We start from the raw sequence: 16,608 nt of genomic DNA on the forward strand, positions 1-16,608 counted from the left end.
GATGATCTTTTAGTTTAGTTTGAAAGTTGTCATTAATTGCCAAAAACAAAAGGCTGCACATTAAATTTGAAACGTGTGTTCTTTGTTTCAGAGGGATGTTGTCGACTGCCGTTCATCCTCCCACGACGGAACACGTTTACGCCCAGTGGCAGGAGAGGATGTCGTCCCGGCCGCCGCTAGGCCTCCTTCAGGACGACAACGAACCACAGAGCTTGGACATAAAAGAGGAAGAGGCCGCTTCTCCGATGTCGGGGGACTCAATGGGCCGAAACCATTTCAAGAATAGCCGCATGGCCAAACTCAAAGGTAACTTCTGTCATTCTTGGATCATGGAGATAGTTTTACTTTTTGGGGAGGGGTTTGTGTGTTTGTGGGACTCAAAGTGGTTATTTTGTTGTTGTGTTGTAGGGAAACGAGGCCGGCTTTCAAAAGCTGATTTGGACACTGGGTGGTCTAAAGAGGACGAAAGGCAGTGCTCCTTGTGCCAGAAATACGGCGACCTCAAACCTAACGTAGGGAATGCAATAAACAGGATCATTGCTTGGTCTACCTGCTTACAGCGGGGTTAACGGGGAACTCTGTGTCTTTGAAACTCCGTAGGAAGCTGGCCGGCTGCTCTACCTCGGCCAGAATGAGTGGGCCCATGTCAACTGCTGCTTATGGTCTGCTGAGGTCTTTGAGGAAGATAATGGCTCTCTGCTGCACGTACACAGCGCTGTGACAAGGGGGCGATTGATGGTCAGTAAATGGATTTTCCCTTGTTTAATCTCGTCGGGCACATAAATAGAAATCTGAGTTTATCTGAGTCCAAGTAGCTGCGCTTGCCAAGCGAGCTTTGCGTAATGCTTTTTATCCTCTTCCATTTCTCCTCCAACGACCACAGCGATGCGAGCGCTGTAATCAGACTGGTGCCACCGTGGGCTGCTGTCTGACATCGTGTCAGAGCAACTACCATTTCATGTGTGCGCGCTCGCGGCAGTGCGTGTTCCAGGATGACAAAAAGGTCTATTGTCACAAACACAGACATCTCATCAGTGGCAGGGTAAGTTCTGGCCTATTTATCTCCTCCGACGGATGTCGCCAGCATTTCAGTCTGTGGAGTTAAACGAGGTTGCCCTGGTTTTACAGATGATAACGGGTCAGGAGTTTGAAGTAAACCGGAGAGTTTATGTGGACTTTGAGGGGATCAGCCTTCGCAGAAAGTTCCTGACTGGACTGGAGCCCGAACTGATCAATGTGATGATCGGTACATAGTGTTATTTTCATCTGATTCTTGTAGTTTTCCCCCTAATGGCTGATTTTGTGCCTAATAAATGTCACCCTTGTCGTTTTTTTTTCATAGGTTCCCTGCAGATTGACAAGTTGGGGATGCTGTCTGAACTTTCCGCCAGCAAAGGCAAACTGTTTCCTGTCGGTTTTCAGTAAGTTGCGTTTTGCGTGTTGAGCCCTAATTGCATAAGGAAAGTCAAATTAGTTACCAAAATTTCCCCTTTCACATAAACGATGAATAAATCAAACAAAACCATACAGAGTTGCATCTGAGTAAATTAAAAGATTTAATTCAGTAATGCCATAAAAAAAGGTGAGACTTGTTTGATGTAGATGTATAAATAGAACAATACATTTCAAGCTTTTGTTGCTGGTGATTTTGGAACGACTGCAAGCAAAATTTAAAAGACTGAGAACATTTGAACAGAGCACAGGACTGAGTTTTAATAAGTGATATTACCTAAATCACTTTGGTCCTGCAGGCAATCAGTGACACCAGAGGGTATAACACAAAACTTCCCGTGTGTTTAAAATAAATGTGAACAAGAACAGGGATTGTCACATCCTAGAGAGAACAACAAAGCAAAGCACATTTCAGAGCCCCTCATGCTTCCTTCTGCTGACAAGCTTTTATGGAGAAGCTGATATCATTTTCCAGCAGCACCTGCTTTAATGACCTCTTTTTCTCATTCGTCTTTATATAAGTTTCAAAAAAAGAAACTGAATTGAGTCAGTTTCACAGTTCACAGAAAAAAACACCCCATTAATAAAGAAACAACTTCAGTAAAATTATAAAAAATAAATGTAGATCATTGTTTTTTACACTGCAAAAACAGAACTAAAAATAAGTTAAATTTTCTTGAAATGAGTGTGTTTGCTCTTGATTTGAGCAGGTAAACAACACGATCTGCCAATGGAATGAGTATTTTGACTCCTAAAATAAGATAATTAGATATTCTGCCCTCTAAATAAGATGATGGAGATGAATTGTTCTTATTTTAAGTGCAAAAATCTTATTCCATTGGCAAATCGTCTTATTTATCAGCTCAAATCAAGGAAAAATGCACTCCTTTCAAGAAAATTTGACTTATTTTTTCTTTCGTTTTTGCAGTGTATCTAGATCAACCTTTGGGAGAGTTGAATTTAATGACCTGAGTTATGTGAAAGTAGCAAAGTGGTACATTAACGCTTGTGTTTATTCTGCAGGTGCTCCCGGTGGTACTGGAGCACACTGAACCCGCTGCGTCGGTGCAGATACACCTGTAAGGTCCGGGAGGTGCGACCCGTCGTCCCAGAGAAGCCTGTGGAGGAAATGCCCGACCAGGGAGACAATCACACTATTGCTCACAGCCCGCGTCGGCTACCTGGTGCGTGATTTAGCAGTTTTTCAGAGCTTAATATACCTCGACAGACTAAGAAATAGGATTCATTGTCTCTCAGGGGGGGGAAAATTCAGGTGTATTTAAGCAGCAAAGCGACAGGAAAATGGAAGCATTTTACTGCCATCTTTACACATAAAGATGGCAATAAAACATAAAGTAAGACTAGAGCAAAGTTTGCAGCTGTTAAGAATAGTATCCTCTGTTCTAATACATGTGCAAAATAAGATGACAAGTAAAATATTTAAAAAAATCTGAAAACTCTGCTTCTGTATCTGTGCATAAATAACAAGAATATGGAAAAAGCAGGATAGCAGATGCTAATGCCGTCTCTATTTTTTCTGTATGCATCCTCAGAATCTGCTGCCCAGGAGGCGGAGGAAACAGATGCCCACCCCCCTGCAGACGAATCCTTTCATCCAGGTCTTCCCACAAAGTCTGATCACAGCACGAAGCCAAAAATACCCAGTCACCCCCTTCATAGGAGACCAGCTGGAGGTCTGTCCCGTCCTCTGCCATGCCCGGGTATGTTCACCTTTTTTTTTTTAAAGATCACGTGTAAATGTGCATAAACTGTGTTACTCAGTCTTCCAATGCATTGTTTTTTTTTCTACTTAGGTGTAGTCCAGACAAAACCCCACCACATCCTGACCATAAGTGACCTGGAAGAGACCCGAAGAGCTCGCCGCCACAGCCCGCACTCACAGACGCCAGGCCTGCGCAGTCGCATGTCCCCTCCTCCCGTGGCTCCCCTAACCGGACCCATTACCCTCCGCGCTGGCAAGTCTCCTCACCCCACCTCCCCTCTGTTTCCGCTCGGCGTTTCCGACGCCCTCATGAATCCGTCCCGCTCAGTCGGCGGCAGGAACGCCTCCTCGGTCCGCGCCGCGTCGTTCTTCCCCCAGTCCCACTGGCAGGACGGCACCGCCTCCATGCAGCAGCTGCCGAGAAACCGCCTGTCGTTTGACATCAGCGGCCCGGACTCGGTCGAGGTGCCGCACAACTTCTTAGCGTCGCCGGAGCCTGAAGACGTGTCTCCGGCGAACGGCGCGTCGCCCCACGGAGACGTGGGCAAGCACGACGACCAGTTCCCCTACGGTTCCTTTCACAGAGACTCCGGCTTGAGTCTGGGCGAGGAGATGCGGACAGAGCTGGAGATCGAGGAGACGCTTCTGAACGAAGGGGTGGCTATGAACTGCGGGGGGCAGATAGTGGTGGAGGGAGACGATGCGGCGCAGTTCTGGGGAAGAACCAAAGAAGTGCATAAGAGGAAAGCCCTCGTTGCAAACCTTCCACGTTGTGCCGCCTCAGCAAAGGAAGACCTGGGAAGCACCTCCTCGGACGATGACATGGAGCACTATTTAAACTTCTCCCGGACCGTGGTCAGCTGCCCACTCCCCAAAGATCGGTCCAAGTCTCCTTCCTCCTCTTCGGGCCGGCCCTTGGCTCAGCTGGACGGGATAGACGACGGCACGGAGAGCGACGCCAGCGTAGCGGCGACTGACGACGCTCAGAAAGTCGATGGGCCCGGTAAGAACCAGATACAAAGAAAAGACCTTCACATTAAACGTCCTGAAATGACCAACAGCACGAGATTCGCCGGTCTCTCGTTTGAAACGGAGCCTTCAGCCGCGAGAGACATTACAACTGAGGGTCCCGCCCGACGTCCACCGATATCCTGTGATGCCACAAGCACTCCTCTGATAGATCAGGAATCTGTACTTCCTTCTCCGATTGTCGAGTCTCTTCCTAGCTTACTCACTAAGGTGCCTGAGACGTCCTATTCGGAGGAGCTCTTATCCGGGTCCAGCTTAGGCTTCGCCTCCGACGCGCCGCTCGTTCTTGAGAGATGTTTCACAGAGCTGCTTCCTGTTTTACAAGGGACTGAAAACCAAGAGGCTGACACCTGTACAGGCGTGACCACCGAGTCTGACGGTCCCAGCTTCACGCCTTCAGCCGACGGTCCGGCGGTTTTGATGAACCACATCGCGTCTAATCTGATGGACCCAGCCGACAACAACCAGAGCTCCATGCTGGGCCTTCTCCAGCCCTCCCCCTTCTCGTCTGCCGACGTACAAAACCCGCCGCAGTGTCTCGTAGACGCCCTTGAGGTGTATTCGTGTTTACCGGGTTTCAGTCATCCTCCCCTGACCAGTATTACACTTCAGCCAGTGCCGACGGCTCAAGAGTCCCACGGCTTCCCGTGCGTCGAGCCGCCATCGGCTAAACTGACAAGCCTCACTCCCGTAGAAGACGTTAGCCAAACGCAGCTAAACGAGCGTCAGAACGACCCGGCCTTACCGGCTGCCTTAGGGACGGCTTCCCCGGCTGAAACCTGCGCGGCTCTCTTCTCCGCTCAAACACAGCCGTTCGGCTCTGTGACCACCGTTGCTTCCTCTGCCTCCCTGTCGACTCTTCCCGGGCTGCTGGCGCAGTGCTCAGCCGCGGCTCCGTCGGCGCTGCAGCCCACCTCCGCGCCCGTGGTCCTGAACGGCTACAGCTCCGCCTCCGTGCAGAAGGAAGCCACGTCCAGTCACACCATCTCCATCAACTTCTCCACTCCAAGGCCAGCCATCGAGCCCCACCAGCACGTGTTGCCCCAGGCGTTGCCCGGTCACGCCATCCTCACGGTGAAGGAGGTAGGGGGTCCGAATGTCGACCCCACCCCTCATGTGCTGCTGGTGAACCGCCTCGGGCAGATCTTCGTGAAGAACCCCGAGAGCAACACCTTCCAGCTGCCCACTCCCAACTCCCCATCCTACAACTGCGTCACCCAGATCGCCAGCCTTTTGCAGAGCAACACGCTTTCGGCCACTCTGGCCGCGGCGGGCAACATGACCGCCCCGCCGCCCGCCGGCAACGCGGCGCCGGCTCCCGCTTCCGTCACGCCGGCGGCCCAGAGCCCGGCTACCGTCACGCAGCTGCTCGCCCACAACAGCAACGGTGCCGTGGCCTCGGCGAATTCGAAGAAGTCGCGGAAAAACCCGAAAACGTCGAAAGACGAGACGGTCGCAGAGCTGAAGAAACCAAAGAAGAAGAAGGAGTCCAGTTCATCCAGGAAATCCAAGTCCTCCAAGGCTGCCGGACAGCCTGCCTTATCCGCTGAGAACCTCCCGATGACTCCCGCCGAGAGCGCCCAGGCCATCATCAATCAAGCGATGGCGAGTAACTACACCCCCAAATGGAGCGGGCTCCGGACAATGAGTCCGTCCTCCCTGGTTTTACCCCCGGGCCTTCTAATTGAGCCCGAGTCTCCGGTGTCCCCACGTTCGCCTTCACCGCCAGCGGTGCCGCCGCCGCCGCCTCCTCCTCCAGCACCTCGCCCTCGCTCCCACGTCCGCATGAAGAGAGTGTCTTCGCTCTCGGACCGCATCGTCACAAAGAAGTGTAAAGTTGACTTCCTACCACCAGAGGGCATCAGCGAGGAGGAGGAGCCGCGCAAGCCGGCTTTTCCAACGGCGTCCAGCAGGGCGTCAGGAGTTCGCATCAAAACGCCGACAGTGAAGGGGGTCCTAAACCTGGACGAGTTGAAGGATGAGCGTCTCAGTGACTCTGATGACTCGGGGTGAGTTTTTATGAGCCTAGAATTATAGTATTTAGCTTAACATTTAACATTTTCACTGCATCATGCTATCGCCACGTTTTGCAATAAAATCAGATTTTAACACTATTTACCACTTAAAAAACATTCAGTTAAAATCAAAAGTTTTCATACCGCCGACAGATCAGATCAAGCTTTAGTATTATTTATTTATTTATTTATTTTGTTTTTTTCAACATAATTCCTGCTGGAAGCAACATTAATGTTTTGGAGCAGCCCAGCGTGTGTACTGACCTGAATCTGGCAGAGAATCGATGAAGGGAGCTAAACATTAGGGTGATGGCAAGGAGGCCTTTCAACCTAATCTGCAAAGATAAATCAAGACACAAGCCAAAGATGCAAAAAGATGCTAAGCAATTACAAAAGGGGCTTGACTGCCATGATGCCAATAAGCAATTTTTCACTAGTAATGAGAAGGGATTTCATGATTGTTGACATGCAGTTCTTTTATTTTTTTATGTTTAAAACTCTCTCTATTGTTGTTGTTGTGTTTTCTTTGACAGAAGTCTATCTCATTTCCTATTGCAAACACTTTTTTTTTGGTTGAATGAAAGTAATTAAAAATCTTAAACTGCCAGGGGTGTGAATAATCTTGGACAAACTTTACATTTCTTCTCTCAGATCTGACCCTTGGAGCTTCCTGTCTCCGGGTGAACCAGGAAAGCAGCAGCCAAAGGAAGCTGTGGGTCATGTCAACCTGACAGACTGGAAGAAATACACAGGTACCCAGGAGATTCAATAACCGCCTTTTCAGTAACGCTTACATTTATTTGCACAGTGAAAAACGAGCCGTGTGGATCGTGCGTTTCAGGATCTGCTTCCACCTCGGATGATGAAGCAACTCCGTCCGACGACAATGAAGGATGTCCAGCCAACAAAGACCAGCCGCATCTGAGGTTTGAGATCACCAGCGACGACGGTTTCAGCGTGGAGGCCGACAGCGTTGAGGGTAAGTCTAATATTACATTAGGAAAGTGCACTGCAAAAACAGAACTAGAAATAAGTAAAATGTTCTTAAAATGAGTGTATTTGTCCTTGATTTGAGCAGGTAAATAAGACTATTTGCCAATAGAATAAGATTTTTGCACTTAAAATGGGAACAATTCATCTCCATCATCTTATTTCAAGTGCAGGATGTCTAGTTATCTTATTTTAGGGATCAAAATACACATTCCATTGGCAGATAATCCATTTTACCTACTCAAATCAAGGATAAATACACTAACTTTAAGAACATTTTACTTATTTTTAGATCCATTTTTGCAGTGTGATCATCAGAAATGAGCCCACCCCACATTTAATATCTGTATAAATCGTCCCGCGTCCTCGCTTGTGGTGTAAAATTAATAGCAGATGTCAATTTTGAGTCCACCAGATTTTAATTAAACTCTCTCGGTGTGTCTAGGACTTCATGATACCATTTGCTCTGACAAAGATTCCCAGGAACTTTTGAAAGAGGAACATGCCATCACGATCACACATCCTCCCAAATATATATATGCTAGGGACATGAGGGGCTTTTTTTGCATATTTATGCATTGTTTTACTCTAGATCCATCTGAATTGTTTGTTGTACTAAGACTCAAGTGAAGCCTTCTTAGATCAAAGCACATGGTTTATGTAGCCTTTAGTGAACTCCAGAATGTTTGCGCTTGTGTTGGCAGAACAGAAAAGGCTTTTATTTTTCCCGCTGGCCTCGTAAATAACCTCTTTTCATGTAGATGAATTGTTGTGGGGAGCTTAATGCTCCATACTTGTTTTTGTTTTCTTTACACATCTTAGGCCAGACCGCTCGTAACATTGCTGACGATTGGCCTCATGGGGTATTATGTGTTTTTTTTAGGTTAACTCGATGCCGTTTTTTTTTTTTTCTCATTTGTTCCCATTAGTGGCCTGGAAAGCCGTGGTTGATGGCGTGCAGGAGGCGCGAGCGATCACGAGGCTCAGGCCTCTGACTTTTCAGAAAGTAACAGGCGCCCGTATGCTGGGACTGATCCACGACGCCGTGGTGTTTCTGCTGGAGCAGCTCGAAGGAGCCCACCGCTGTCAGCGGCATACTTTCCGTTTCTTCAAGCAGTTCAGCCAGGAAGACGACCTGCCTGTGAATCCCACTGGCTGTGCCCGCTCCGAGCTCTACGTTAGGTACAACTGCTTATTGACATTTCCCAGTATTTATAGTCGATGTGAAATCTCTGTCTGCTTATTGTTAACAACAAGCCTTGGTTATCTTCTTGTTACCATAACATGACTTTTCCCACAAATAAGTGAATTCCCATTTTACTCCCAAATTATTTCATTAATTGAAAACAGGATTTCTGATTCGACAGCTGAGGAGCATGGCTCCTTTAAAATAATGCGTGCGGAGAAGCTGTTGAAGCTGCTTTCCCTGAAGAGGCCCCCCATGACTAGAAAGACCATGTTTATTTGTTCTTACAGGAAGTCTACGTTTGATATCTTCAACTTCCTGGCTTCGCAGCACAGACAGCTTCCAGACATTGGACCATATGATGATGAGGAAGATGAAGTTCTTCTGAAATCCACAAGGTCAGGGCCTCGCAGTTTTTCTTTCTTTATTGAGGGTTTCCGCCAGCCGACATCGAAACCAAATAAACATCTGTCTTGTGTCTTGCAAAATCCACCCTTTGGTGCTGGCAGATCCTTGAACTCCTCATAAACCTGTTCAGAAAGTAAAGCAAGTTTTAAACTGTGACTGTTTCTTAGAAATGTGAAGTTATGTATTGACCCGACTATAGGGTCAATACATAAGGCGAGTCCCCTCTTTGTCAGACTTATCTTAAGAAAAACACTGTTGTTTTTACAAGAACAGACTTCTCAGCTTTTTTTGTTGCACAGTCACAGGTCTAGTTATGTCAAAAAACACTGCAATCTGGTCAGCATTTCCAGTCTGATCAAGTTGCTATGAGTGTTTTTCCTCAAATCGATCACTTACCTCTGAAAAGACAGCAGCGTTTTTCCAAAGTCTCGGGGCGGGTGCTGAGCAAGGCTGGTTTTGCGTCACAACAAAAAGCCGCAACGGCGCATCACCCTTCTGCACCAGCCGATGCTGGCTTTAAACTCGGTGACGTGTATGTTTATCTCCTTGGCAAGATCCAAAGCTTTCGTTCGGATGAGTGCTCTGGTTACGGGAATGCCCTCGCGGCGTTTCTCAATAACAAACTTTCGAACTCTCCGGTCAATTTCTTGGAAGCGGCCGTTTTGAGGACGGCGAAAAGCTTTTCTTTTACTGTTAGAATTTTTCAGACGGTCTATTTGGACTGGCCATCTCCTCACATTACTCTCTGTAACTCCATATTTGCTAACACCCTGACAGCTGTTTGATACCTCTCCCGAATTAACCACCGTGTTCTTAGAATTAGCATCATAACTCTGCCTCAGTTTTCTGTTAACAACTTGCTCCCCTTTTGACCTTTTTGGCTCAGGACAATCACCACGTCGCTCCATTTTCATTTCCCCTCAATGTCTCCTTGCTGTGATTAAAAGAAGATCCCCGCCAAACCCCCCCCCCCCCCCAAAAAAAACGTCACCAGCTTTACAAAATGCTGGCGCCCCCTGCTGTTGCGGTTGTGTAACGACCCCAGACAGCTGTCAGCACGTGTTAATGGTTAAACAAAGATTATATAGCGACCTGACTTTTTCACATTATTTGTAATAATAATTAAAAAAAAACTCACCCTATATTCAGCTCAATACTGTAAATGTATTGTTTTAGTGCAAAAACAAGTCCTGCATAGTTTTGCGTTGAGATTTTAATTTTATTTTATATTCGCAGATGTATTGTGCGGTCTTCTGGTTTTGAAGTTAAAGCAAAATGCACAGTGCACCCGATGATGTTACCGGTCCCCGTGTTTTAGCTTTCACTAAACGGGACTTTCTTTATAAGTTGCCTAAAATTACCGAAACAAATGGAGAACCTTGCCTCCCAGTCTTAAGTGATTGGGAAAGCAATTCCCAAACCTTCGTCTGAATTTAAATTGCTTAAAGAAAGTGTGTGGTGTTGGGTGACATATGTATTCATTGACCAATAGTGTTAGTTCTTAGATTTCATGCATTTGATGAATAGGATTAAGAAACATGTTCTTTGTGTGTTTGAGCTACCGATCATTAAACTCCGCCCCCACAGAGCACAAAAGGGGGGGGGGCGTAAACATCTGGAGCTGCTTAACGGTTTTTCCTCCTTCTCTCAGACGGGCTACCAGTTTGGAGCTGCCCATGGCCATGCGATTCAGACACCTGGAGAGGACGTCCAAGGAGGCGGTTGGCGTCTACAGGTGACCTACTTGTGCAAAAATAACCGTCATCGCTTTGTTGCTTAAAGATACTGTAATGCAAGCTCTGCAATGCAAGGAAGTCTTCAGAATTAACACCAGCACAGGTCTATTTTAAGGTAGTGATAACAAAGCGGAAGGAACCTGCAGTCTTGTTTTTAACGAAACCAAGCTTCAGTTACAAGTAATCTAAACGTCTCTGTATCCAGATGTTCAAAACAACCTTTCAAGAGTCACCTTTTTGCCCAAGCTGCCCTTTAAGTCAGATGAGGAGGATGATACTTGATTCAAGATTTTCTGATAAACATATTTGCTCCCTACGAGCAAAATAAGATGCAGATATGTGTCATGTAGTGAGTTAGCTAAACCTTTCCTCAAGATGAAATCTGAGGCCGACTAGAACTGCACAATGTCAACAAAATATAGAATTATGGTGCTGTTGCTAAAAAAATTGCAATCATTGATTGATTGATTTTTTTTTCAACCAGGTTCTGCCCTTTACCGTAACACTGTTTCTATACCGTTCCCTGTTAGCTTTAGCATCTCTACCACTAAAAATGTTCATAGAGGTTTGGGAGTTTAGATTTCATCCAGTTAGCCAGATTTATTAATATGCAGACCACAATTGCAAAATAACTTCAAATATAATAATTTTTTGGGTCCAAGCAGTCCTTGGCATTTGCAATAATGCCCATGCTGATGTTAAAATGACAACTCCCATATGTAGAAACAAAAAGTCAAGCCAGAAGGAGCACATTTTAAAAACAAGTGGTGCTGCCTCAAAATAGTTTTTGCACTTAACTGTCTTATTTGATTTAAACTAAAAACAGTACAAACCATGACATAAAAAGATGTTCAGCCGTCTGAGTTTCCATTCGTCCATCCGGTCTTGCAGATTTCTCATATAAAGCCTGGTTTCTGTGTAAATATCTACATAAAGGTTATGGCGAAGTTTTGTATATCTAGTTTAAAAATGAGTCAAAAGACTTCTTTGAAGAAATACAATTCTAGGACTAAAGTATTTTTCTTGTGAACATTGCTGTGCTTCACATGTTTGTTGCTTCAAATGCTAGAAATGTTTTTTAAAAACAACTATGGGTTGAAGGTAGAGGGAAAAGAGAGGAGACGAGGTGTACGTGAGACTGTGAGTGACCCCGTCTACTTCGATACGTGAACAAGAGAATAAAAGAAGGGCAAAGTGTGCCTTCACACAATGAAAAGTATTCATTCTCGCTTAGTCATACCTGTCTGGTTGGAGTGGTGAAGAAATTCGACTGAATTTTGACAGGAAGTAAATTTTCGTGTTCAGTATTTTTCTTTTTAAGTGACCTTTTATTCCAACAGAAGTGTGTTCCTTTAACTCCGACCTGTTCCACATTTTCTACGTAGGTCTGCGATTCATGGACGGGGTCTGTTTTGCAAGAGGAACATTGAAGCCGGAGAGATGGTCATCGAGTACGCCGGCATCGTTATTCGCTCGGTGCTCACCGACAAAAGAGAGAAGTACTATGATGGGAAGGTAAGGTGACGCTCCGCTGATCCATGACCGTTTCCTCTTAACGCTGATGGGGTTACATGGAGCCTGCGGCGCTGTTTGTCATGTCCCCCCCCCCCACAGGGTATCGGCTGCTACATGTTTCGTATCGACGACTTCGACGTGGTGGACGCGACGATGCACGGCAACGCGGCCAGGTTCATCAACCACTCCTGCGAACCCAACTGCTACTCGCGCGTGATCAACGTGGAAGGCCGGAAGCACATCGTCATCTTCGCGCTTAGGAAAATCTACCGGGGCGAGGAACTCACCTACGACTACAAGTTCCCCATCGAGGACGCCAGCAACAAGCTCAACTGTAACTGTGGGGCCCGGAGATGCCGCCGCTTCCTCAACTGATGACTCTGTTTGTTTTTTTTTTTCTTAAAGTGGTGGATCCTTGGTCACTAGTAAGCCTTATAACTAAGGCGGTAAGCATCAGTCTGCACAGCCTGGAATAGGGATAACCACTATGAGACTGACTGGAAACGTGCTGGTCAGGAATGATCCATTGTGTGGCCTGGAAAGGAAGGAAAATCCTACTTTTTGCAAGTTTCCTGCCTCACATTTCCACCTTTTTTTTTGTTTTTTGTTTTTTTTTGTTTCGAGGAACCTTCACGTGTTTGGCTGATGCTGCAGTTAGCCAGGAAATGGTTTTTGATATTCGTAATATGACTTTTGAAGCGGACGCAAAGAGGGGAGTTCCTCTAGTTCAAATGGAGGATGCCAACACTCACCAAGCCTTATGTGTTTGCTGAAAATCTATCTTTAGCTAAACTTTGGTTCCTTACACGTTTCTTTCTTCTTCTTTTTTTTTCTTTTCTTTCAGACGGGATTCATAAATAGTTCACAATTACTCTGTTTAGTTCTTTTTGTTTTGGGGATTATAGCCCCCTCTGTGCAGTGGCGACGTCTGTTTTTTGAGCCATACATTCACCCAGTCATGTACATGTGTGTTTTTAATTTACTTACAATCAACATTTGTCTATTTTTTTTTATATGTAAATTTTGTTTATAACTAAGCAACCATGGTGCTAAAGCTTTGAAAGCTTTCGTTTTTCTTTAGTTGGACTAAGACGTCTCGAGAATCAGGAGTTGTCTAGCTGTATATTCTACTCTCCCTGCTGAGATCGCCGACGTGAAACCTTTGCACTCGAGAGCATTACTCCTAAAAAAAAAAAAAAAAAATCACTGGCGTGCCGAGATTTTCCGACTAGCATCGAGCGTCCGCTGGTTTTCGCCCAGCGTTCATTGGATGCAATGCGCTGGCGGTATCATGGTGTCATAGATATAAAGACGGAAAGCGCGTCTTAAAAGACGCGGCGTTCGTTCTGCGTATGTAGCAAACACTACCCATGCCAAAAGTTGAAGGGAGGGAAGAAAATTTTAAATATTTTATTTTCTTGTTCGATAATCTTTATTTTTTATTTTTTTTTTCCTACTGCAATAAGAGTTGGCAGCCCGGCGCTTGCTCACGAATAAACGTCACATCAAAACATTACCTTCATCTTTCTGAGACCTGCGACAGTCTCTCTAGAAGTCAGGGAGAGCTCCGGGGACAAAGAGCATTTGCTACTGAGCGCGTTGCGTTCGGCTCGGGCCAGCCGAACGTCGGTCGGCGCAGAGCGGAGCCAGGAGGGGCATTCTGCACCTTTTTTTTAAGTAAAAATTAAAAAAAACAAAAAAAACAAAGTCTAAATGTTGTAAGTTTGATGTTCAATACTGTTAATGACGAGGCTAAATCGAAGCGACGCCGTTCCGCTTGTTGATCGTATTTATTCACGTTTTGGATTTTTGTGTTTTTAATGGTGAAAGGTCGTGCTGTGTATAATGCGGTGGCGCTCTAGTGTACTGATACGATTTCCTCCTCTTTCGCATCTTTCTTTTTTTGTTTACAGCTGACGTCCTTCGTTTCATTTACTTGAATTTTCATTTCAGGCCGTTACGTCATACATTTAAGCCTTTTATGTGACTTCCTGAAACAGTTTTTTTTTGTTTTTGTTTGTTTTAAAGAAGCATTTTTATTAATTTTATTTTTGTATTATAATACTGTCTATCTTAGTATCAGCGACAGGAGTTAAAAGTGAGCACTTTTTGCCTACTAAAACCCACTCTCTCTCTCTCTCTCTATATATATATATATATATTTTTTTTTTTTTTTTCTTTGCCCCTCCATCCTGTTTTAGAGACTCAACAGAGCAAATGTACATCATGTTTTCTCATTTCCTCATTAGCACGACCTATGCTGGGATGGAGCCCAGATTAGCAGAGCAGAGTCAGTCCTAACCTTCAAGGATTTCTACCTCAGCTGCTTTAACAGACATTTGGGAATACTGATGCAAAAAGAGACTTTGATTAAAAGAACTGAAACGCTCGGTTTTAATATTCTTGTGTGTGTGTGTGTGTGCGCGTGTGTGTATATATTGTGTGTTTTTCTTTAATTCTGTGTGCATGGAAAGAAGGCTGCAGAAGCACTAGTTAAAAAAGCAGAGGTTATGACCATCTCTCCCAGGATCTGTTAAGAAAGCTGTATGTTATATATACACACCTAAATAAATATATATATATATAAATATATATATATATAAAAAATCTATAAAATAGGGTTATTTTAAAGTGTAAAAGACATAGAAATGAGAAAATGTGCCCTTTATTGTGTACAAATAAACCGAGTTTGTAAATATTTGTATATACATTTCTAAACCTGTTTAATTTTCTATGCACTTTTTTTTATTTATAATGTTACTTGCCTAATAAAGATGTTAAGATGTTTGATCATATTTGATTGTTTATTGAAACAAACAGCATGACGTCGCAAACACGAGAACACAATGGAGTGAAATGCTATATTGTTTTACATTTTACTTAAACTTTAGTTATTGCTCCAGTATTTTATTATTTTTTTTATAAAACTGTACTCATTTTAAAACGTGGAATTTAGGCTGAGTAGCTGCTGGCAATACTTTTAACCACAAAGATAAATCGTAAAAGCAATTTTGGCAACCCTCCAAGCCTTTAATCCAAGGCTGGAAATCTTGTTTTATTGCAATTGCTGAATCTCTCACTGCAAATTAATATGAACGATTTTAGTACATTTATTCTGGGGGGGACATTCCCGGGAATGTCATTTTTACAGTAAATCAGGTGTATTCCAGTAATTGGATGAGATATTTTACATTTTCTAGCGGAGGCCCTTTGGAAAATCAGGATCAGCTTAAGTGTTCGTCAGATCAACAGCCTTGGGGAAGAAACGGCTTTAGCGGCTGGTTTGTGTAAACGGTGCTCTGTAATTCAATTCAATTCAATTTTATTTATATAGTGCCAAATCATGAAACATGTCATCTCAAGGCACTTTACAAAATCAAGTTCAATCATATTATACAGATTGGGTCAGATTATACAGATTGGTCAAAAATGTCCTATATAAGGAAACCAGTTGATTGCATCAAAGTCCCGACAAGCAGTATTTACTCCTGGAGAAGCGTAGAGCTACAGGGAGAGTCGTCTGCATTGTACATGGCTTTGCTGCAATCCCTCATACTGAGCAAGCATGAAGCGACAGTGGGAAGAAAAACTCCGGCAGAACCGGGCTCAGTATGAACGGTCATCTGCCTCGACCGACTGGGGTTACGGAAGACAGAACAGAGACACAACAAGAGAGACAAAAAAGCACAGAAGCACACATTGATCCAGTAATCTGTTCTACATTAGATGGTAATAGCGGGTGATCTGTCTTCTCTGGATGATGTCACTGTTAGACCAGGTGTAACTACTATGAAGAAAAAGAGAGAGAGCAAAAAGTTAAAAGCTGAAATGACTGTCGTCATTTCAGCTTTTCACTCTGTAGCGTCGACCTGAAGGTAAACGGCACAGTGCTGGATCTGCACAGAAGTGCCCGGTTAATGGCAGCGTTGAGGACGACCTGCAGCTCCTGTGGAAGGTTGTTTTTTGAATATAAGCTTGTTTGAGAATCTCCTCCCTTTCCATCCTGCTCACTCTGCGCGCTTGCACTGTACACCCTGGTCGTTGCCTGGATTTGTTGGCCACAGCTCCAGACGATGTAGGCGTCAAACAGGCTTTTCAGTTCTTCCTTTTTACACTGATGTCATTCAGTTGTGGTCTACATAGTGAAACTGGTCTTAATCCGGCGTTACTTACACCCCCACCCACTCCCTGTCCTGAGGCGCGTCTGACAGCAACTTGTTTTGATGCTGTCTCTTTAAAACTAAAGGAGGCACTTCTACCCCCCCCCCCCATCCCCCCCTTCAGGTCACAGAGTCCTCCACTCCATCCCACTCGGCCGATTTTGTACTATGCTGGGGGACGGAGTAATGAACAAATGATGACCTGTCCTTAAGCTTGCATTACAAAATAGCTCCGAGAAATAAAGATGGTGGATTCACGAAATTGGTAAGCTGAAAGTTCATGACCTTGTTTAGCAGTTCCCAGCAAATACTTTGAGGTATTTAAAAAAAAAACAACAAAAAAACGTTATTAAAAAACAGGGAACACTGTTCGGCTTGAAAAATATGACCCAAG

General features: G+C 44.8%; 1 protein-coding gene across 2 annotated transcripts in view; it reads left to right on the forward strand.

The window, feature by feature from the left end:
• The window catches only part of kmt2bb (lysine (K)-specific methyltransferase 2Bb), a 35,849-nt gene extending 21,002 nt beyond the window's left edge, over positions 1-14,847 (forward strand). For both annotated transcript variants that reach the window (XM_036132137.1, XM_036132143.1), the window contains exons 21-36: positions 92-306; positions 409-512; positions 601-738; positions 884-1,042; positions 1,129-1,246; positions 1,343-1,421; positions 2,476-2,636; positions 3,006-3,173; positions 3,267-6,213; positions 6,871-6,971; positions 7,061-7,198; positions 8,139-8,391; positions 8,686-8,793; positions 10,455-10,538; positions 11,925-12,054; positions 12,154-14,847. In XM_036132137.1, the coding sequence (XP_035988030.1) occupies positions 92-306; positions 409-512; positions 601-738; positions 884-1,042; positions 1,129-1,246; positions 1,343-1,421; positions 2,476-2,636; positions 3,006-3,173; positions 3,267-6,213; positions 6,871-6,971; positions 7,061-7,198; positions 8,139-8,391; positions 8,686-8,793; positions 10,455-10,538; positions 11,925-12,054; positions 12,154-12,429 (5,179 nt within the window). In that variant the 3' untranslated portion in view covers positions 12,430-14,847. The remainder of the gene's footprint in view (positions 1-91; positions 307-408; positions 513-600; positions 739-883; positions 1,043-1,128; positions 1,247-1,342; positions 1,422-2,475; positions 2,637-3,005; positions 3,174-3,266; positions 6,214-6,870; positions 6,972-7,060; positions 7,199-8,138; positions 8,392-8,685; positions 8,794-10,454; positions 10,539-11,924; positions 12,055-12,153) is intronic.
• The last annotated feature ends 1,761 nt before the right edge of the window (positions 14,848-16,608 follow it).

The sequence above is a fragment of the Fundulus heteroclitus genome, chromosome 3 (assembly GCF_011125445.2).
Source record: "Fundulus heteroclitus isolate FHET01 chromosome 3, MU-UCD_Fhet_4.1, whole genome shotgun sequence".
Lineage (NCBI taxonomy): Eukaryota > Metazoa > Chordata > Actinopteri > Cyprinodontiformes > Fundulidae > Fundulus > Fundulus heteroclitus.